General features: G+C 43.4%; 1 protein-coding gene across 2 annotated transcripts in view; it reads left to right on the forward strand.

Moving 5' to 3' along the window:
* Positions 1 to 23,432, forward strand: part of LOC122939589 (polyamine-modulated factor 1-binding protein 1-like) — a 340,683-nt gene that overhangs the window by 103,579 nt on the left and 213,672 nt on the right. For both annotated transcript variants that reach the window (XM_044295697.1, XM_044295698.1), the window contains exons 14-15: positions 235 to 388; positions 21,669 to 21,836. In XM_044295697.1, coding sequence (XP_044151632.1) covers positions 235 to 388; positions 21,669 to 21,836 — 322 coding nt within the window. The remainder of the gene's footprint in view (positions 1 to 234; positions 389 to 21,668; positions 21,837 to 23,432) is intronic.

A 23,432-nucleotide genomic window follows, 5' to 3' on the forward strand; every position in this document is an offset into this window, starting at 1 on the left:
TATGTATCGCTGATGCCTGATGGAATTATTCGGAAATCTTCTCAATATGTTTACAGTCTGTGGCTATGCTGAAATATGAAGAAATAAGGAATGAGTACAAATGATGTTTTCTTCATACTGTATACGAACTGGTGTCACATATGACGTTAAAACATGACCTTACCCAATATCAGACCGCACCGTTTAGTTTAATACTGTGTATTAAAATCCACGTCTTTCTTTTTATTCCTACAGAGAAATGCTTGAAAATATGAAGGCCGAATTAACAACATTAAAAGCTCAGCACCAATTGACAGTTCATGAAAGTCTTCAGCTCCAGCAGACTAATCACAAGTATGAGATAGAAAACGCCTCTCTCCGAGAGAATGCTCGCAATCTACAGCAGCAGGTAATGTAAATTACAATGTATATCAATATATATATCAAACTATTTACTATCTGACATCACTTTTGCAGCTTTAGGGCTCATTCAGACGGCCGTAGCATTTTGCGATCCGTAAAAACACGGATACAGGCCCGCGTACAACACATGGCCGCACTATGATAGAAAATGCCTATTCATGTCCGCAATTGCGGACAAGAATAGGACATGCTCTGTCCTTTTTGCGGGGCTACCAAATAGAACTGTGCATGTGGACAGCACACTGTGTGTTTTGCGGCCCCATTGAAATGAATGTGTCCGCATCCATTCTAGTCGTCTGAATGAGCCCTTATCATCAAAGATTGCTTAGTGTTCACTGCAGTTCACAAGATTTTACTTGAAGCATACCTGTCATTTTGTATGCCTGTTCAGAAAAAGCTGTTGTGTGTACATGAGTAGCAGCACTATGTCTAGCCATTATATGACTTGCATCCTGCATTTTCACCTAATTTCCATTTGTTCTTAAGCCAGTGTGTGGAGAGTAGTTGCTATTAAGTCTCCTCTACAGGGCACACACAGATAAGATCTTGCTCCCCTATCTCTCTGTAGCACACCCTAGATGCATTTAGACTATCAGATGAGCAGCAGCTTGTCCAGAAGGAAGCGTTACATGCAGCGAAAGACCGCTGCTGCTATCGCTCATCCCCATACAAAATCATTGCTCGTAGGCAGCAGAGTTCTGTTTAGAGAGCACAATCTGCTGCCCGGGAACAATGATTGAGGTGTCCGCGCCTCAGATAATTTCACCTGATGAACCAGTGTTTTGCTCGTTCACCAGGTGATCTGCGACACCTTTAGATGGGCAGATTATCGGGAACTAGTCTTTGTAGGAACATTCGTTCCCGATAATAGGCCCGACTATTGGGTCATCTTAATCCAGCTTTAGATGCAGTACCACAGACATTATACAGCAGTGCTGAACATTGTAACTGTGAATCCAGCGCTAGAATATAGCAAACTTACCAAAACATGCACTGTCTTATGTGTTTGTGTTTTTCCTCTGCAGCAGCCCCCACCTCCTTCTGTCTCTATTGACTTCTTTTGGCAGCAACTGTGACCTGATCCCTCAGTGAGCAGCTAAACTGTCTCCACTTAGAATTGAATTTTACATTTAATTGAGAATGAGTGGTTAGTGCAGGGGGCAAAGGAGGAGAGGAGAAGCCTGTTAAGTGGAGAAGTCATTTTTCTGTAACCATCGATTTCAACAAAACTTTGTATACAAATCCCTCACTACCTGGAAATAAATCTTGTGGGGGTCACAGCTCTCTAGGACGTACCGTTCCTGAGATATTCTCAAATACATTAGCCAATAGAAGCCTGTTCACATGACCTTTATCAGCCAATAGAAGCTTGCAGGCCCTTAGTCTCCACACACACAGTTGTACCCCAGGTTTCCATAACAACTCAGCCATTTTTCTTCACTGCTGTAGGTCAGCTTTAGGCTAGGGCTACACAACGACAATAAGCCGCACGACACATAGGGCACAACTACACTGCTACACTTGATGTCACTCCAATGTCGCGCATTTTTTTTTTATAATGATAGTCTATGGTGTTGCACTGCAACATGCTGCGATGTGACAGTCGCAGAAAAATCCATCTTGTTGAGGCTAAATGTCACGCGACACATGTCATTGTGTAGCCCTAGCATTAAAGGGGCAGGGCACTGTGGATGTTACTGTTAAGGGGGCAGGCCACTGTGGAGGTCACTGTTAAGGGGGTAGGGGCCACTATTAAAAGGGCAACTGCTGTGGCGGTCACTGTTAAGGCAGCAGAGTACTGTGGAGGTCACTGTTAAGGGGGTGGGCCCCTGAGGTGGTCACTGTCAAGGGAGTGGGGTGCTGTGAAACTCACTGTTAAAGGGGTGGGCTGCTGTGAAGGTCAAAGTTAAGGGGATGGGCTGCTGGGGGGGGGGGGGCACTGTGGGAGGGGGGTCAGTGCTAAGAAGTGGGGGGCTGTGGAGTTCACTATTAAAGGGGCGGGGTGCTGTAGATGTCACTGTTATGGGGGATACTGTCGATATCTTTTAACGACACAACCAAACATTACATGAAATGGATGAAATATACCCGTGCGAAGCCGCGTCCTTCTGCTAGTTTATGGATAAAATAGAAATTACAGTTATTCTCTAACCTTGTCTATAGGTTTTTAAATATTAATCAGTAGATCAGGAATCCACACTCGGTGCTCATTGAGTGGTGATGTGATCTTTTATAGGAGGTTTAACAGTAACCACAATCTTGCTGAGTACTTTAATGGATCCTTCATCTTACAGAAAGATGTAGTATTATCAATGCTGAGATTTGTTCCCTGCATGCTGTTTTCAGGGATTGAGCTACATATATTTGTAACTGAGGCAGTAATGCAATTCAGGAGCACTTCAGCACATTGACATCATCTATGAACATGCTATTGACTGAATACCAGGTTATATACACACAAGACCAATATTCTGCTGCCAGCTGTTGGGTTAGTATCGACATCTCTCTTATCTAGTGGCCTAATATAAGCTTTAAGTTATACTTAACAAAACACATTCCCAACGTTACATAGTATAGAACATTTTCAGAGTACTTAACCCCAGACCACAGGGATGCTTGAAGCGACTAAATTTGTCTTCAGCCTTCCTAAAAGACCACTCTTATTTCACCTTCAACACCGGCTCAAAGACATCAGATTTCTACCACAGAAGCCCTCTGACCTGTACCTAGCCCATTAAGAAGAAATATGCCACTTTTTAACTCTACATTGGGAGATCAGAGTATTATTGGCTCCTCTCTCAACCTCCAAATCTATTAATCTCGAGGACCCCCACTGCCAAAGCTTCTGCGACAGGTTGACCAATCCAATTTACCAAAACACGCCTGCAGCAGCCACAGACACTGGATGATCACAAGGAAGGGTGGGAACTTGTTTGTGCCCTGTTCACTACACTCTACAAAACGACAATTGCCCCAAGCCTTTTCCTGCGCGCTTCAGCCCAGGGCAAGGGAGAGCATTGAAGCATGCTTATGTCAGAGGGGCTGAGTGGGGGAAGAAGGGGATATGTCTGGATTCTGCTCTGAACCCATACAACCCTTTTTGAGATCTCAATATTTTTGTAATTGCATGCAAAAGCATAGCCACTGAGTTGTTCAATAAAATCTGTATAGCTCCACCTTATTTATTTGTCCGACTCACTGAGAGGGCCGCACATGCTCAGTTTCATCCTTCAACTGCCTCCTGAGTTGTGATAGGCAGAGCAGAAAGGACACACCCCCTGAACTCCAGCAGAAAAGACACTCCCCTCAGCTACCAGCTTAATATAAATCTAGCAGAGCAATGAATGGGGAGATCTCTGGATCCATGTGAGGTACAGGGCTGGGTCTAGCTTTTTTTTAGAAAGAGTTTGGCATGTACTATATGATGTCTGATGTAATTTTTTTTTTACATTAGTCATAGGATAATGCCTTTTAAGTAGTTTGTCATTTTTTTTTTTGTATTATTAGTGTTGTAGGTGCCTGATAATTTGCCCATATTGACTCACTGTATTGTTTTGTATTATTGGGTCATTAAGAATTCTGGACGCAGCCAGGTTTGTGAAATCTTACGGTAGCTGTGTCCTGTATTTTAACATGTTTTCTAGTGAAAATGCCTTCTATTTACTCACACCACATCATGCACAATATGAGATATTGTAGAATTTCATCTGTCCACACATATCGTTGGCTATATAAGGCACATTTTTTTTATTTTAATTTTTTTTATTTTTTACCTTTTAGATAATTATGTTTTACTTTTTATTTGTTCTTTTAGATGAAAATTTTTATTTCTCCATTTATTGCTTGAATTCCCTTTTTTTATTTTGGCAGTTAACCTATATCCTATTTTTAACACTGTGCATTCAGAGGCTCAAGGAGCAGTAATAATAGGAAGACTCAGAGCAGTAGTGATGAATATTTATTGCGCTATATAGTGATTGAACAAAAAAAAAAAAAAAAGGTCATTACCCACTACCAGTTTGCACTCCTTTGGAATACAAATCGAGAACAACTTTGCAGGAGGATTTAAGTTAGTTTTGACATTACAGCAGAGAAATTCTGAACTGATTGAACTAGCAAAACTGCATGCATTATTCCTTTAACTAGAAATGCTTTATTTAAAAAAAAAAATATGCAGAAACAATTAGGAAAGAAAAGAGATTGAGCCATGCACGGAAAGTATAAATAAGTCTGAATTGAGATTGATTTCAACATAATGCTGTGTAGGAATTCCCGTCTATTGATTCGTTTTAGAGCCTGTGCACAGAACCTAAAAAGATAAAGTAAGCAAGGTCAGATAATCAAACCGTTTTTAATAGTAAAAACAGCAACTGCCACTGTACACTATTAAAATAAATCCATAATACAAATTGCTTTCGAGAAAAAGTGGATGAGGAGCTGATCTTCCTATTGAACCTTTCTACTGTTCAGTGACCACACTGGGTAAAGGATAGGTAAGGATGCCTGTAAGATCGATACTAAGTAAGATGTAACAAGGAATCATTCAGAACATTAAAGGCTTACAAGGGAGCAGAAGAGCGGTGATGTCTACTCCCTACGTCACAAAGGGAGAAGCATTATCTCCCCAAAACAATCCCTCCCATCATTCCTACTTTTGTAAGTTTAAGATCTACCAAATACCTTGTTTCCTGCACTTGCGACTCTTTGCAGCTTCAGACATGAATGTATTTACTGGGAAATGTGCAATATGTAATTTTCAAGTAATATATTACTTACCATGTGCCTATGGACCAAAAGGATCTTTATTGTAGGAACATATGGCACATCACATGGCAGTGTAATATAGCTGTAAGTTGCTGTGTAGAACAGTCTTCTGGTTGCGGTGATGCCTGAGGTATTGTTAGAAAATACCTTCAAAACACAGAAACTGAACGTCCGCTCCATGCTTTGCTCTTTCAGTGTACACCTAGAGCAGGCATCCTCAAACTGCGGCCCTCCAGCTGTTGTAAAACTACAACTCCCACAATGCCCTGCTGTAGGCTCATACCTGTAGGCTGTTCGGGCATGCTGGGAGTTGTAGTTTTGCAACAGCTGGAGGGCCGCAGTTTGAGGATGCCTGACCTAGAGGATGTATACAGTAGAATAATGTCCCAATGCCTTCAGACACATTGCAATTTCTACATAACTTGCTTTTTTACTTTAAAGGTTATGTACACCTTCAGTGGCAATAATTTTTAGGGCTGAATTTTTCTTTACATTTTTTTAAAATATTGACCCATTCTGTCACAAAGGGTTAACTGTTTGTCTAGCCTGTGGCAGTCATCTAATAAACCTTATTTCTAAATTTGGCTATTTTCACATCTGTGTTTTCCTTTCCGGTTTTGAGCTCCAGCAGAGGATCTCAAAACTAGAGGAAAACACTTCAGTTTTGTCCCCCATTCATTGTCAATGGAGACAAAACTGAACGAACCAAAACAGAGTGCACCAGAATGCATTCCTTTCCGTTTTGTTGTGTTCCCATGTGCCCTCTGCAAGCAGTGTTTTTGTGTGCGGCATATGAAACTGAACATGCCGTATCTCAAGCAGCGAAAACCATGTAAGTCAATGGTGCCGGATCATTTTTTCCCCACACGTGAATAAAACAGATCCAGCACCCATTTACTCTCAATGGCATTTGATGCTGGATCCGGCATGTTCAGTTTAAATATTATACAACCGGATTCGTTCTGAACAGATGCAGCTGGTTGTATAATTTAAACTAACGTGTTTTCCTCGGCTAGATCTCAAAACCCGGAAGGAAAAGACAGATGTGAAAGTAGCCTTACTAAAAGGTCATAAACACTTATTTAAGCCACGTTCTTATCAGTAACCTAAGAATTGAACTATAATGAGTGTTTTATAAAGTCAGAAATCAGAGATGAGGTGCCGTCAGCTGAGCTACCTGACGGAACAGAGTGCAAATTCTAATTCTAATAGAGAAACTCAAGGCTGCACAAAGACAGTGGTAAAATTTTTTTTAAATAAAGATCAATTGAAAAAAATGATTTTTAGCTCAAAATAAATACAACCCAACATAAAAAAAAAAATCCCCCCCCCCAAAGGTGTACATGGCCTTTAAGGGAGGTAGTCTAGTTATTTCAAGTTATCCTATAATCACAGGATAGGGGATAAGTATTAGATTGATGGTAGTCCACCTGCTGGGATCATCACTGATCATGAGGAGGGGGCCCTCCTAACCTGCAGGTGATATTGATGCTCACAAGCAGAGCTTAGTTGTGTTCATCTACTCCAAATTAAGTAATATGTAATACGTGCACGGAAGTACCACACCGACGGTGTATCAGGTTAAAGCAGAACTTAACTTTATTATGAAGTTACAAGCATTCTATACCCTCAGCAGAGATGTCTGTTTTTGGGATCTGAGGCTTTGTGCCGTGCTGGAGGGCGGAGAGCCTCAAGCTGGGGAAACAGGCCCCCTAAGGCCTGCTGTGGACTACTGGAGGCAGAACTGCCAGCAAGGTGACTTGTGTTATATGAACTTTCCATTGTGTGTGAATTAACACCAAGACTGCAAAGTTACGTGCTGTTTTGTGCAATTGCCTCAAGTGTGAATAAACACTGAAGTTTTGAGTTAAGAACTTGTATTTTGCCTTTGTACTGCGCCCACTTACCCTATCTACCAGAGCAAAACCCTATAGAACCCAGTTTCAGCAGCAAGGGTCTCCTCCATGGTATAAGAGGCTCTGGCTTCACTTTCTCTAGCTGCAGGGAGAAGGGTTTTTTTCTCCTCCTTGATAGATTCTGTTACAGGTTTTATCTTTAAGATCCTTCAATCTGAACTGAATCAATGGTGGATTTGGATGACTAGTCTTTTGATATCTCCCTAGGACATATAAACCAAGATCCGTTGGTTGGGTATTTTCAATGGTGAGTATAAGTGTGTGGCAACCCCTACACCCCCTCTCTTTATCTCGCTTACAATCAGTAGGGCGTGTAGGACCTTTATCTCTATCTATCAGTATTCAATAGAGATCTCCCTTTGGTATATTTCCAGGATAAGCCTTCTGCTGGTTTATAACCTGAAACATCCCCAGTGTTTATCAACACCTCAAGCAAGGATGAACACTACTCATTGTTTGTTCTTGTTACACAGACGTAATATTTCACCCCTACCCATACAGTAGCCCCTCCGTGCGTGCGTGAACAATCAGCTATATCACAATAGTCAAACTCAAATGTTTGTATGGGGGTGCTGGTGTTGACCCAAAAGGTATAAGGATCCTTGGGTGTGGGTGCAGCATGAGTGAATTCCAGGCTAAATAGGCTCATTAGTACAAACGATATAATTTCTGTGCAGATCTTTCAGCTGGTTCTTTGGGCGGCAGGAACTTCACTCGCTTGCAGTGTGAAGAGTGAATCCAGGTCCGTTTCCCTTCTAGTTTCGCTGAATTTGGAGATGTCAATAGGACTTGGAATGGACCATCAAATCTTGGTTCTAGGGTCTTCCTGGGGTGCTTCTTTGCCATCACCCAGTCCCCTGTCTGTGGGGTCCAGGGATTTTTTTTTCTGGATCTTGAAGGGAGGGCCCGCATGTCGCTTGTTAGGCTGTCATTGTTCATTTGCAACTGTTGTGGAAAATACAATTCTAATCTGGTGGCGCTTCCAAACAGAATCTCAAATGGGGATAATCCTGTCTGATTCATTAACTTCAGGAACACCATACCTGCACACCAGTTCACTGACTAGCTTCTTTGCTGTGTTCTTTGCATTTGCCTTTGCTACTGGGAAGGCTCCCGGCCACCCTTAAAAGAGATCAACTCACACAAAGACAAATTCATATACTCCTACCTTAGGCAGTTGAATATAGTCTATCTGCAGTCTCTGGAACTGGTAAAGTGGCCTGGGGGTGTGCTTGCTTGGAGTCTTCACCACTTGACCGGGATTGTTCAATGCACAGACTATACATACTTGTACAAACTCAGCGGCTACTGTAGAAAATCCTGGAGTAATCCACCCTGCATTAACCACACTTACCATGGCACCTTTTGATAGGTGAGTGGGCCCGTGGGCCTCCTGAGCCATAGCTGGGTATAGAGGGCGCGTTAGACAAATTTTGTCCTTGTTTCTCCAAATTCCATGTTTATCAGGTTTTTCCCCTTGTTTTGCCCAAAGATTTTTTTCCTCAGGAGGGGCTTATTCGAGCATTCTTTGAAATGTACTTGCTAAAATGTCCTCAGGCTCTCACCGGGGTGGCATCACCATTTAGTGGCTGGAGTGCAGCTTGTTTGACTGCCTTGTCTGCTCGATCATTGCCTTTTGCTTCCACTATGGTACATCTTGTATGAGCCTTTACTTTAATAATAGCAACCTCCTCTGGTAATAACAAAGAGTTCATGAGTTCCAGTACAAAGTCTTTATTTTTAATCGGCTGGCCTGCTGATGTTAGAAAGTCTCTAGCCTGCCATATGGGTCCATAGTCATGTGCAATACCAAAAGCATGCCTTGAGTCTGCCTTCAGCACTGACATGTGAGGTGGAAGCGTTTCAGCTATCCCTATCTCATGCTATGTGACCACTGCATATACAGTGTGATACTCGCCGTCCTCTCCCACAAACTTGCTTCCATCTACAAAATACTCAAAAATCAGGGTTATCAAGGGGGTTTTCATGTACATGATTAAATTCTGACCTTTTTTTTATTAATTGTACACAGTCATGGGGGTCATGTTCTATCATGTCATTTAGGAGGCTGCCTGTACCTTCTATGACCCCTTCCCCTATTTCTGAATCTGTGATTGGTAACAAAGTAGCAGGATTAAGAGTAGTACATCTTTTGAAAGAAATGTTAGCGGGCATGAGGAGTGAACACTGGAGTCCAAGTTGCCTAGCCATAGAAATATGCTTAGGTTGAACCTGTGTTAATATGCCCTGTATGTCATGAGATGTTTGTACAATCACCGGGTAGTGTAACACAATTTCAGAGGCTTTTTCTATCATTGCCTGCACTGCCACTACCGCCCTGACATAGGAGGGGGCACCTCTGGCGACAGCATCTAATCTGGCTGAAAAGTATGCCGCTGGCGGTCACATTGTTTCTGAGTCAGTACAGCTGTGATGTGACCCTGCATTTCTGAACAGAACAACTGGAATTCCTCATCTTATTTTGTAATACCCAGGGCTGGGGCCAAGGTTATGCACAGCTTCAATGTATGAAAATTATTCACTGCCTCTTCTGTTTCTGAGTATACAACAATCTACCTCGCACAACTTCTCCTCTCCATCCCTTAGTTTCAACCTCACAATCTACTTTTATCCATTTATCAACCACTTGTTCACATCCATGATCCTTTATCCAACCACAATGTGTTCTTCTGAATTTTTCCCAGACTAGCTTCCTTGGAATTTCCTCCCTAAATCAGGGTGCCACTGTACTAGTACTCCTAGGGTTAAGATTCCCATACTTCATCCCTGCCTTCTCTAATCCGTGCAGTTTCTCCCTCCGCTCCTCCTTCTACCCCCTGATCTGGCTCCTGGTCTGCCTCATCTTCCTGTTGTTCCCCTCCCTGTCTCCTTAGTTCTCTTCCCTGTCTTTTCCAAGCCATGAATAAGGGAACGAGTTCCAGGGTTATTGGTTTAGGGTCCGCTGCCACGGGTTCCGGAGGGGGGTGTGTGACACCATGGACGGGACATAATGGGAACAATCCGGATTCAGAACCGGGTAGAACAGGGTGGGTGGAATCACCAGGGGCGGATGATAAGGGTCTCTTTGTATGAGTTCCTCCGCAAATGAGATCAGTGGCCCAGGCTCCTGACTTGCGGTAGGGGGCTGAACCGGACATACCGTAAGCATCACAGGAGGTGGCACTGGGAGTGGGACAGGGACAGCATACTTTGGGGCAGGAGGAGTGTTTTTTTGTCTCTTCAGCGGGCGGTGTCGGCGTTAATGTTGCTACTGCCACTGATGGGCGGGGAGCCCCACATGCAAAACAAGTCTCTCTTAAGTCAGGGTGTCGGGGGGTAATAATTCAATTAAGAATTATTAATTATGGTCATAAAAATAATTAACCATAAAAAATAAAATTGATAAAATTTGTCATAAATTCTTAAAATCATGACCTGGTGAATTGTGAGTCCGACTATTTCCTCAGATAAATAAGTTCTTTTTGACGTGAGATGACGTTAATGATAAACATGTAGTTCTGCATTATATGATAATACACAGGTTTATAAAAATATGCAGATTTATTGGTTGCAAGGTTATAAACATATATAAGTAAATAAACACAATGATACATGCAAATGAATATATATCGGTAATATAAAGCATTACAAGCTTAAAGAAGACCTTTCACTAGTTTAAAAACTAACTATATCAGTGGGCAGAGAGGGGTCCCCCTGCACTTACTAGTATGTCTCGGGGCGCCGCTCCGTTCGCCCGGTATAGGCTCCGGTGTCTGCAGCTCCCTCTGTTGTACTGGGCAGAGTTTTTGTATCAGGGTTGTCCCTTGCTGCAGCGCTGGCCAATCGTAGCGCACAGCTCATAGCCTGGGACTCCCAGGCTATGAGCTGTGCACTACGATTAGGGCTGCAACGATTAATCGATGTAATCGATTATATTCGATAACTGGATTCGTTGTCGACGAATCCAGTTATCGAATAATCGCCGATTCGTTGCTATTCGGGCGGGCGGGCGGTCGCTGCATCTTTATTTTACCTTTTTACAATGACGCTCCCCGCTCCTGTAACAGCCAGGCAGAGCGGACGGCGGCGTAACGTCACTCACTCACGTGACACGCCTGCTCCGCCTCCTTCATTCATGAAGTGGGCGGAGCGGGCGCGTCACGTGATTGAGTGACGTTACGCCGCCGTCCGCTCTGCCTGGCTGTTACAGGAGCTGGAGCGTCATTGTAAAAAGGTAAAATAAAGATGCAAGCATCGGGGCCGGGGCTGTTAGGGGTTAGGGGGGATCTGTCTATGGCACTGCTATGGGAAGGGGGGTCTGTGTATAGCACTGCTATGGGGAGGGGGGAGGATCTGTCTATGGCACTGCTATGGGGAGGGGGGTCTGTGTATAGCACTGCTATGGGGAGGAGGGGGGGTCTGTGTATGGCACTGCTATGGGAAGGGGGATCTGTGCACTGTTATGCCCATAACAGTGCACATATCCCCCTCTCCATAACTGCGCCACCCACAGATCCCCCTCTCCATAACTACGCCGTCCACAGATCCCCCATAATAGTGTGGCCCACAGATCCCCCATAATAGTGTCGCCCACAGATCCCCCATAATAGTGTCGCCCACAGATCCCCCATAAGTGTCGCCCACAGATCCCCCATAAGTGTCGCCCACAGATCCCCCATAAGTGTCGCCCACAGATCCCCCATAAGTGTCGCCCACAGATCCCCCATAAGTGTCGCCCACAGATCCCCCATAAGTGTCGCCCACAGATCCCCCATAAGTGTCGCCCACAGATCCCCCATAAGTGTCGCCCACAGATCCCCCATAAGTGTCGCCCACAGATCCCCCATAAGTGTCGCCCACAGATCCCCCATAAGTGTCGCCCACAGATCCCCCATAAGTGTCGCCCACAGATCCCCCATAAGTGTCGCCCACAGATCCCCCATAAGTGTCGCCCACAGATCCCCCATAAGTGTCGCCCACAGATCCCCCATAAGTGTCGCCCACAGATCCCCCATAAGTGTCGCCCACAGATCCCCATAAGTGTCGCCCACAGATCCCCCATAAGTGTCGCCCACAGATCCCCCATAAGTGTCGCCCACAGATCCCCCATAATAGTCGCCCACAATTTGTTTTAATATGGCCTTTGAACATAATTTTTCAAGTAAGATCATATAAACCTCTGTTTTGTAATTTTGTCGTTTTTCCCGATTAATCGATTAATCGAAGAAATTAATCGGCAACTAATCGATTATTCAAATAATCGTTAGCTGCAGCCCTAACTACGATTGGCCAGCGCTGCAGCAAAGAACAACCCTAATACAAAAACTCCGCCCAGGGCCACTTTAGGTTCCCAGTCCACCCCTGCCCATACACCTTGGGCCCCATGAAATGAACAGAGTGGCAAGTCAAGCACGCCCCTTACCGATGCAGTGGCAGGACCACCGCCTATCTAATATTTATCCCCTATTCTGTGAATAGGCTATAACTTGTTATAACTGGAATACCCCTGCAAACCTTTTTTTAGCTGCTTAACACCTCTTCTGAACAAATCTGAATTTGATCGTCTAGTTCAAGCACACATACACCCAATTTAGCCCAGGACTAGACACTGGCTTACATTACTACTTTTGACTTCACAGGTATAGCCTCCCTGATCTTTTCCCCCAAGCCTCTGTGACCACCACAGTGAAGTCTGTTTGGAGACCGGACTCTATGGTCACTGATATAGGACGTGATGTCATTTGATTGACAGATGCAGATACAGATACAGAAGTACATCATATGGAGCAGAAACAGATATCACACAGGAAAGTCACTGAGGCTTTAGCTACAGTAATGATAAAATTACGGTCTTGCTGAAATTGTAGTATAGGTAAGAAAGAGCCAGTAATTAAATGCAGGAATTCAATTTTAGCATATAATATGATTTCCCTGTGTTGCTTTATTCACACAGTTTCAAAGTGTAAAACTCATTTTAAAAGTTTCATTAGCACATGCCGTTAAATTGTGTCAAATAGCAGTATTTAGTCTGACAGTATAGCCACAAATTCATTAGTGCTATGCGAAAGTGGTCATGAAAGCAATTTGCCACAATTTTAGCATTAACTTGTACAAAAACAATGTGTATTTTAATCCTGTAATTCTGCATTTGTGCATTAATCACACTTAAGTTATCCTGAAGTCAGTAAGTGATTACCCGTGATCATGATTGGCGTAAATCAGTCATTTATATAGCAGAACACCATCCATAGCTAACTACTATACCGTACTTCATTGCTTAGCAGTATGTAATATAACTGTGCTATATGAAATATGTTCCTCTGAGTAGAATTCTTTCAGGTATTCACATTATTTTCTTACATTTGATTGTAATAGATTAATTAGATGGATAAGCAGATAGATCAACAGATACAGTAGATAGTTTTTGTTTGGGGTCGGCCTTTGCTGGGGTCAAAGCACACGTGTCTGTTCCATCCAAAGTAAGCCAACAGCAATCGATCGGTGTAAGCTGACCCGTGGTCAGGTTTTATTGAGAAGGTTGCACATATAAAAATAAAACAAAAACAGCTAAAGAAATCCTGGCCTGTCCAGCACTGACTATACAAATAACATCCCCGACTAATAGCTGCAGAGCTTGTTCCTGCTAGCTTACAAAGCAACACCTTCAGCAACCTTTTTACTCACACTTGTCTCTCACACAGACAGGCTTTCTGCATCCCCAGGCAGAGAGAACTATCTGCCTTCCCGACTCTGTTAAATATCTACCCCCACAGGTGAGCGTCTCTGACCTGCTACTTCACATAGGAGAGGAATCTTGCAGAAATAAACCTCCCCTCTACAACCAGTCCTGCACTGGTGTCACAATATGTACATATACTGTACATAGTACAACCAAATGTAAGAAAGATTGTGAATACATGAAAGGGTTTTACTGAGTGGACTATATTTCATATATCACATTTATATTAGCATTCAAAGCGGGATTGGGTCCAAAGTTTAGGAAGACACCGATTCGCAATAAATCCGAATTTCCTTGTGCTTCATGGTAACAAATTAGTTTTTCCTAAAATGACGGCTGAATGCGTTACAAAGTGAAAGTAAGAAGCCCAGGTATGCTAGATCACCTGTAATGCTGAGCAACCAACCAGTCCGCAGAAAGCCATCCGCTGTGATGTCACAGCCCTAAAAAACCCTCATCCCGCGCAGTCTTCGACATTGTGAGGTGAGGAGCAGTGATGGCCAGTTCGCAGTGTTCACCGACGAACACATGCGATCTGCCATCTTTATTCCCAAGCCCGGCGATGCAGAGGTAAGTCCTTACCTGTGCCTGCGCCGCTCGCTGCTCTGATACACATGCGGTCACCGGGAGCAGGCAGTTCCGAGAACAGCCCGATGAAGGCTGTTCTCGGAACTGGCTGCTCCGGGTGACCACATGTGTTTCAGAGCAGCTTGCGGCGCAGGCACAGGTAAGGACTTACCTCTGCATCGCCGGGCTTGGGAATAAAGATGGCAGATCGCATGTGTTCGTCGGCGAACACTGCGAACTGGCCATCACTGGTGAGGAGAGCATAGGGAGAGACGTGGCAAGCGCTCATGGGCTAGGGACACAGTGCTCCAGATGGTGACCAAAACGGTCGGCAATGTGCCTTAAAATTTGCAGATGGTGACAAAACTTTTTAGTCTTGTCGCTATTTACGAGTGGACCACACTCACCGCTGCAGCTGAAGAGCATATCAGGTCTTTGATACTAGGCTGCGCAGCCTAGTATCTTTTTTAGAACATGGCAAGCGCTGCTCTCAGCGCGCGCCATGTTCTCATCATCAGCACAGGGAGAAGGAGGCAGTCCCTCCCCCCTGTGACGCTGCCACCAATGGACTGATAGCAGAGAAGAGGAGGGGAGCGGCTGTGGCCACTGCACCACCAATGAATATAATTAACACATTAATATAAGTGTAGGTAGCGGGTGCTGGCAGCAGTATCACATACCCGGACCCCACCCTCTGACATGGCGCTGCGATCGCTGAGGAGAACATGGCGACCCCCCTTCCCATTGTTATATTCATCGGTGGCAGTGGCCACAGGGTCCTCTCCCCTCCTCCTCATTGGTGGTGCAGTGGTAGCTTCTGATCAGAGCCCCAGCAGTGTAATCCTGGAGCTCCGATCGATTACCATGGCAGCCAGGATTCTACTGAAGTTCTGGCTGCTATGGTAATCTCCCTGCTGCTGTGTGTACTATGCACAGGGCAGCAGGGAGAGTGTGAAGTCCTATTCACACTAATAGATCTCTATTAGGGTGAATAGGAGAAGGGATTAAACGATCACAGGAAGCAGATTGTGAGGGGTGGTTCACTGACAGCGGTCTGTGTAGATAGGGGATGCATGGAGAGCGGTCTGTGTAGAGGGGGATGTATGGAGAGCGGTCAGTGTAGAAGGGGAAATGTATGGAGAGCGCTCTGTGTAGAGGTGGGGGATGTATGGAGCGCGGTTATGCCTGCTCATGTGGTCACTGGTTGCAGTGGCGCCTCTCTTAAATGATTGGCCTTTTAAGAAGTGCAGTGGGGATAGTTTATTTTAACCCATTCTGTGTCACATATAGAAGAATATCGGTTTGAAACCCCCTCAAAAATTAAAATTAATTACTTAATTTCTGAGACTGGCAGGACCTTTGTTGGTGATCATACTTAAATGATCCCCAGTGCTGGGTACCGGCTCACTTGCTCCCCAGCTTCCGTTGCTTGTCTTGAGTCCCTTCATGAAAACTTCCTGTTTGACGCCGTTACAGCCAATAACTGACCACTGCTTCCCTTGCATTATGTTAAATGGTCATGTGATGCAGGGCATCAAAATATAAGTTTTCATGGAGAAACCCAAGACAAGCAGCGGAGGCCTGGAAGCGAATGAGCCAAGGCCCAGCACCTAGGGATCAAGGAAGCAGGAACAGCAACGCAAATCTGGATAGTCTGAGAGTCCATAGAAATTAGTGCACAACTCCTCATGAGCCTCAAGATGATGGGGTTAAAAAAACGAATCAAAAGGAGAGACAAATGGGCAACTACACAAGGTAAGACGTGTGTTTTATTTTTTTATTATACCATAATTATATGCATTTTAAATTTGGCGACTAAAAATTTCATTTGGCTCCTAAATTTTACAGGTTAGGAGCCAATGGCTCCTTGATATTTTTTTTTAGTCTGCAGCGCTTGGGACAGTGTTGCTGAAAACAATTAATAGAAGAATATTGAAGAAGGGTTGAGGGCAGGGACACTTATTCTGCGTCAGTTTTATTTATTTACTCCTACATTTACTTATTGCTACATCAGCCATGAACCTAAGATATGTAATTCAATACCAATACGATGGAAGCCTTTATTATTCCGGTGCCAGCGTGCCAACTAATACTATCCAGTCTGCACCCCTTACGGGGCCAGGTCTTAATGATGACCATCCTTATCTTTTGCTGGCTTTACTTCTGCCAAATCATCCTTCAAACTCTCCATGTCCTAATGAAGTCATGAAGATGCAGAGAGAGAAAGAGCTGGATGTTCCTGATGACATATTCCGATCGATATTAGATGATGTGGAAATGGAGGAAAAGCAGATGGCAGGAGAAGGGCTCCCACCTGTAGGGCAGGAGAGCGCTGGGGTTGGAGAAGTGGGTATGCCAGAGCTGATTAATAGTCGGTGTTTACTGTCAAATAACCTTCACCGCAGCACGGCCCCAATATGACCGTAGCACGGCTACTCCGTGTGGCCATACCCTAAGGCAGAGTGTCCTGGTTATACCTGATTTATAGCGATTCTTGATTAATTAATTTGGAACATTTTCTTGGCTAACTTTGGTGAAGTTGCCCAGTTGAATTTTCAAAACTTTGCTCATCTTTAATTTGAATTACATACGTCTAAGAACACTTCCTATTTTCAATGTTGGAAATATTCTGTAGCTCATGAAGAAGGTTACGTGTCATGAGCTTAGCTTGGTGAGTATATAAGGTGTGTGATATGCTTTCTGCGCACATATCTCTCGTCGCTGTCATGGATAAAAGGGGCGATTTATCAGAGTTGCAAAATGGGGTAATTATTTGCTTTTAGGCCAAGGATGGCAGTATTTCTGAACCTGCACAGTTTGTGAACTGCTCACATGCTGCTTTGGTGAAAGTGTGTCATGAGTGGACAGATAGCACCACTGTGAATAAGCGATGTGGAAACTGAGGAGCACCATGTGCCATTCATGGAAAAGGTGAACGTTGGCTACGAAGGTGTGGGAGGGCGGACCAACACTACAGTGGAGCAGCTCACCACTAAAATGGACCAGGGGGCTATTAGATTTGTGTCTAAAACAACAGTTCAACGACCCTTTCTGCGTATTGGGCTTCAGGCAGCCACAGCACCTCTACTGATGAAGTTACATTGGCAGAAAGGGCTTCAATTTTCGTGGCAGAATTGGACCTCAGCTGAATGTCAAACTTTTGCCTTCACCAATAAGTCATGTTTTCTGCTTCATCGAACAGATGGATGTTGGCGTGTCAGGCAAGGAACATCAGAGAGCAAACACCCTACAACCATTACAGTAAGAACACTAGCTGCTAGTGGCAGCGTTATGGCCAGGGGAATGTTTTTGTGGCATTCTCTGGGTGCACTTATCCATGTGGAAGGCATGCTCAACCAATTTGGTTATGAATCCATCCTTGCAGATCACATACACTCATACATTCTGATTGTCTTCCCTGCACAAAATTTATCAAACGTCATGCAACATTTGATAAATTTGGAACATAGTACAGCAATGCAGACTCCAATAAACGAAATCTGTCACCATACTCTTTCCACATCCTATGTACCTTGAATTAGGGTTGTATGAGTCATCAAAATATTGTTTCTGTTTTGATACTTCGAGGTGTCTAAACTTTCAGTGCTGATATTGTCAGTATTTCAATACTAAGCTGTGCAGTTGTGCAGCTTATTAGCACGTCCTGCTCTACAGAGAACCTGGCACGCACTACCTGGCCCTCACCACGTTTACTTTCTGCAGAGAGCATGTCATGCTCACTGCCCGGCTCATGCCATGCTCTTATCATGCTCTTTAATGCTTCGATGCATGCTCCATCACAGCAGGAGGGAGGGACTGACAGTAACCCAAATGTTGTCCATTATGGGAGGAGGTATTTAATGGGGGTCACTTATTAATAGGAGGTACATCTTATAAATTTTGAACCTCTATGAGCCTCACATTATTAATAAGTAACCTCATCATGTACTACTTACATTAGCCCAAGTTAGAACAGTACATAACATAATAGTACACACGACCTTATGAGTGGGTCTGCATCAGTTTCGCAAACCCATTAATTTCAATGGGGCTGCAGAAGATGCGGACAGCACACCTTGGGAGCCTGCCTCCTGCTGTAACTGCCTGGACTGGAAGAAGTGCTGATCTGGACCGCCTAACCCCTTAGATGCCATGTTCTAAGTGGTATACAGAGGGAACGGACTTCCTCAGTGTCCCATCGGCACACCACAAATGACATTGTGGGATGACTATGCCTGTGCACGGCATTCTGAAGTCTAATCAAGGCCCCTGCCCTGCTTGCAGTGTATCCTAGCAGGGCGTGCCTCTCTGGCGCAACCTGCTGGCAACTATCAGTATAGCACTATTGTATAATTACTGTTTATGCCAGGCATCCTCAAACTGTGGCCCTCCAGCTGTTGTAAAACAACAACTCCCACAATGCCCTGCTGTAGGCTGATACCTGTAGGCTGTTCGGGCATGCTGGTAGTTGTAATTTTGCAACAGCTGGAGGGCCACAGTTTGAGGATGCCTGGTTTATGCGGTACAAGAGAATTATAGAAGCGATCAAAAGATCACCTATTAAAGTCTGTTAAATGCTTAAAAAAATAAAAAATAAAGGTTTATTTTAAAAATCTAAGTAAAACAATACACCTTTTACATATTTTGTATTGCTTCATCTGTAATGACCTGCAGTACACAATTATCATGTAATTTACAGGGTGAACACAGTAAAAACAAAAAGTCAGAATTGCTGCTTTTGGCTATGGGGCCAGGGCTGTGTGAAAAACGCAGAATTCAGAACATGCTGCATTTTTTACACAACGCAGAACTCATGTACACAGACCCATTGAAATGAATGGGTCAGGATTCAGTGCGGGTGCTATGCATTCACGTCACGCATTGCATCCGTGCAGAAAACTCACTCTTTTGAAAGGGGCCTTAATAAAAGTTAATCAGTAAGTTAAGAAGTACCCCCAAAATGGCACCATTGAAAACTACAACTTATACCGCAAAAACAGGCTCTTATATGGCTACATCGATAAAAAAGTTAAAGGTTTTGGAAGGCAAAAAAAATGAAAACACAATTGTTTGGTCATTAAGGCCCAAAACAAGCTGGTCACTAAGGGGTTACACAGTACAAGCCATGTTTCTCTACTGTGAGAATACCTTTTTTTTGTGCACTTTCCCTGCCTCTCGCACTATATAGCCAGGTGTGTTCATGGACAGGTATTTGAAATGTCATTAGTGATGTTAGGCTTGATAGGTTTAGTAAGCAAAGAGTGGAGACACATACGTATATGTCAGTGGATGTAGCCAGAAGTAAAACCGCCATTGTGTTCTTATGAAGCAATCATGTAGACTGGAAAAAAATACAATACGTAGATATAAGATTACCCAGCTACTGCTTTATATTTATTAATATAATTTGAACCCCTTTAAGGGAGTCCATGGAGTCACTGTATCAGTCACCCTTAAGGAAAGAGCACTTTAAAGATGGCTAAGAAGCTAGCTGAAGCACCCCAGGGCTACAGCAGCGGTTCATCCTCCATGTCCCTTGAGTAAAAGTTTATACCTGCATCATCAACCTATTTATCCCTTAACAAAAGCTCTGTGCATCACCAGCAGAGGGGTTTATTTAAAGGCAATCTTCAATTAACCTTTGTTATTAAAGAACGCCACTCTTGAGAAAAAATGACTGTGAATTTCGATGGAAACCAATTACCAAAGTGTTTCTCTAATATTTATATAAAAATTATGCAGAACTGCATCCACATGATGATTTGAGAGCCTCTTCAGACAAAAAGCTTCGTGAATAAAAGAAATTCATTATGCAACCGAGAAGCTCATCATCCAGATATATGCTTTCAGATGCAAAAAGTTCACGCACTTGTTTTGTACAATTTTGATTTCCTCTTGCTATTGTCAAGATTTTTTTTCTTTGATTTCTACAATTTTTTTCTTTTTTCCTCTCTACCGTTTGGCTTTTCTTGCCCCCACCTCCTGTTTGTAATGTGAATTGCTGATAACAGCAAGTTTAATGGCAAAAGTATGAAACAATATTCAGGCTTGTCAAGGAAAGGTCAAACTATTTGCATTCATTAGGAACCTGCAGAAGCGTGCAGTGTGTGTTTCATTGAAAGCCTTATGGTTATTGATTTTCATACAGCTGTAGGAAGAAGATAATTAGAAGTATACTTCACTTATAGGTGATACAATTAGGAATAATTTGCCTATAACTACACAGGCATAGAGCTGCTGTGCATCTAAGCGTCTTTTCCGGACAGCTGCTCTTCTGGTAAATCTGATACAGCACTGACTACATATGCAGTGGTTTGCCGTGCTAATGTAGTTTTATGGACCAGAGAGCAGGGAAATCATCACCTCTAAACAAAACAAAAGCTAACACTCCAAAATCTAGTGTTTCTGGCTGTATGCTACCAAATTGTCACAGTTCATCTAATAAGCGCTTCTACAATCTACATTCTTATGTCTCCGGTGCGCATCGCTGCATTCTACGTGCAGCTTCTTTTATTAAGGGTACTTAGCCCAAATTATGGTACTTTCACATTTCCGGCAGAGGATTCCGGCAGGCAGTTCCGTTCCGTCAGAATGCATTAGGATAAAACTGATCAGTTCTTTTCCGGTATTGAGCCCCTAGGACGGAACTCAATGCCGGAAAAGAATAACGCTAGTGTGAAAGTACCCTTACGTTAAATATTTTATAACGTTACATTGAAGAATAAAAGTAGAACAAAAAAGGATCTTTTAGAAACCTGGTCAGTTTCTGGCATTGCGTGACTTCCTCATACTTTTGAGTTTGATTCATCGGTAGGGGCGGACTGGGAACTTAAAGTGGCCCTGGAAAAAAAAGCCTTCGAGCACAAAACATCGCCCCAACAGAACGTAATGCCACAATACAGCACAAAACACTGTCCGGGAGCTGCCCTTCTGTGGTGGCCGGGGCCATATAGGGGAATCCTGCCACGTCTCCTCTGTTGTAGAAATTCTCATTACTTCTCTTCTCCATTCAGCCCTGACTGCCATGGCAACTTCTGAGGACAGCAATTCAGGAGGGCACCTGTGACCACCAGCCTGATACATGGGTATCTGGCCTTATTTAACACTGGGAGAATCTGATCTTTATCTACCTGGCTCAGGAGGTGGGCCTAGGTAGCCTGTAACTTTATTTTTTGTTTTTGTTTTTATTTTGTTTAAATTTTGTTTAGCGGTGAATAAAAACATGTATGGTCTAGACTAAGAATCCATCTTGACTGAATCCGTGCATTATTATCTTGTAGGTTGAAAATTTTGAGACCTTAGTGAAAGGTTTACGTGAAGAGCTCATCCAGGGCCAGCTTCATCACCAGGACGGGCAAACTCTGGTAGACAAGTTAAAGAAACAGGCTTCAGACCTGGAATGTGAAGTTGAAAATTTGAAGTCCAAGAAGAAGAGCGACTCTCAACTGGTATTAAGTTATATCTTTGTGTTTAGTATTTTTCTGCATTCAAACAGTCACTAAGGAACACCTTGAGGTCATTAATGATGCTGTAAAAACATTCTATACAGAGGGGACAGGGGCATGCAGAGAAGACACAATCTACATCTTTTCTCTGTACTCTATCTCTGTACTGTATCTAGATAATTTGTAGAAGTCGGACTGTTACTGTTACATCACTGTTATCAGTGATCTGTACATGTCGACACCAGGGAACACAAAGACGATGTTTTCCTGCTAACCTGTGCCACCATGGTGTTATGGTAAGGCTACTTTCACACTGGCGTTCAGTGCGGATCCGTCTTGTATCTGCACAGACCGATCCGCACTGATAATGCAAACGCTTGTATCCGTTCATAACGGATCCATTTGCATTATTCATTCAAAAAAAGTCTAAGTCAAAACTGAACCGTCTTGACTTACATTAAAAGTCAATGGAGGACGGATCCGTTTTCAATTGCACCATATTGTGTCAGTGAAAAACGGATCCGTCCCCATTGACTTACATTGTAAGTCTAGACTGATCAGTTAGGCTATGCATAGTCAGGCGGACACCAAAACGTTTTAGTGACCGCCTAAAAAACGCAACAGAGACCAAACGCAGCCAAACTGATGCATTCTGAACGATCCTTATCCTTTCAGAATGCATTGGGGCTAAACTGATCCGTTTTCGGCTGCTTGTGAGAACCCTGAAATGGATCTCACAAGCGGACCCAGAAACGCCAGTGTGAAAGTAGCCTAAATCGTAAAACTAAACCTAAATAGATGTTCTGCGCGACACATACATTTTTGTCTCTCTATTCTCTTGTATCCCAAACACCATTTTCCACTTAGTAAAACCTACTAAATTTTAGATATTATGAGCTGTAATATGAAATAATAAGAAATCATTGAGTTTTCTAGAAAAGGGTACAATAGGATTGTGGATTTCTTTTGCCCTGGGCATCAAAGTCCCAAAACTTGAGAGATGTCAACCTCGAAGAGCCCATCAAAGGGTTATGCTTGAGCAGCGGATTGTGGAAAAATTGGGAGTGCCCTTTCTAAGAGGTGTGTCTGATATATTACAGACCAGATTTATATATTAATATCAGACCACAGACCAGTGCCTTTACATTAATGTTAGATATCAGACCAGCCCCCTTATATTAATGGAAAACCCTAGACCAGTCCTTGTATATTAAAATCAGATCCCAGACAAGACAACTTATTTGGGACCCTGGATCAGACAAAAGAAAAGGATTTAGACCATAGACCAAACTATGTACTTACCCTTAGCCTCCTCCTCTCTGAACTGTGTTTTATGGTGGAAAGGAAGAGGGGTGACCCTTGGGGCATCGGACAACAAGGGGGACAGAAAAGTCCGGGGGGGCCTGTGCTCCCCCAATAATATACCCAAGATGCTACCCCCAAAGAATTAACTCGGCCAAAGCTCCCGAGCATAAATCAGATTAAAGGAAGAATGAAGCTCAAAAAGCCAAAATAATAAATATTGTAAATACTTTATTATATCATGAAAAAGACATCAATAATTACATACATATAGATGCAGTGGGACAGGGAAACAAA

This window comes from Bufo gargarizans, chromosome 5 (assembly GCF_014858855.1).
Source record: "Bufo gargarizans isolate SCDJY-AF-19 chromosome 5, ASM1485885v1, whole genome shotgun sequence".
Lineage (NCBI taxonomy): Eukaryota > Metazoa > Chordata > Amphibia > Anura > Bufonidae > Bufo > Bufo gargarizans.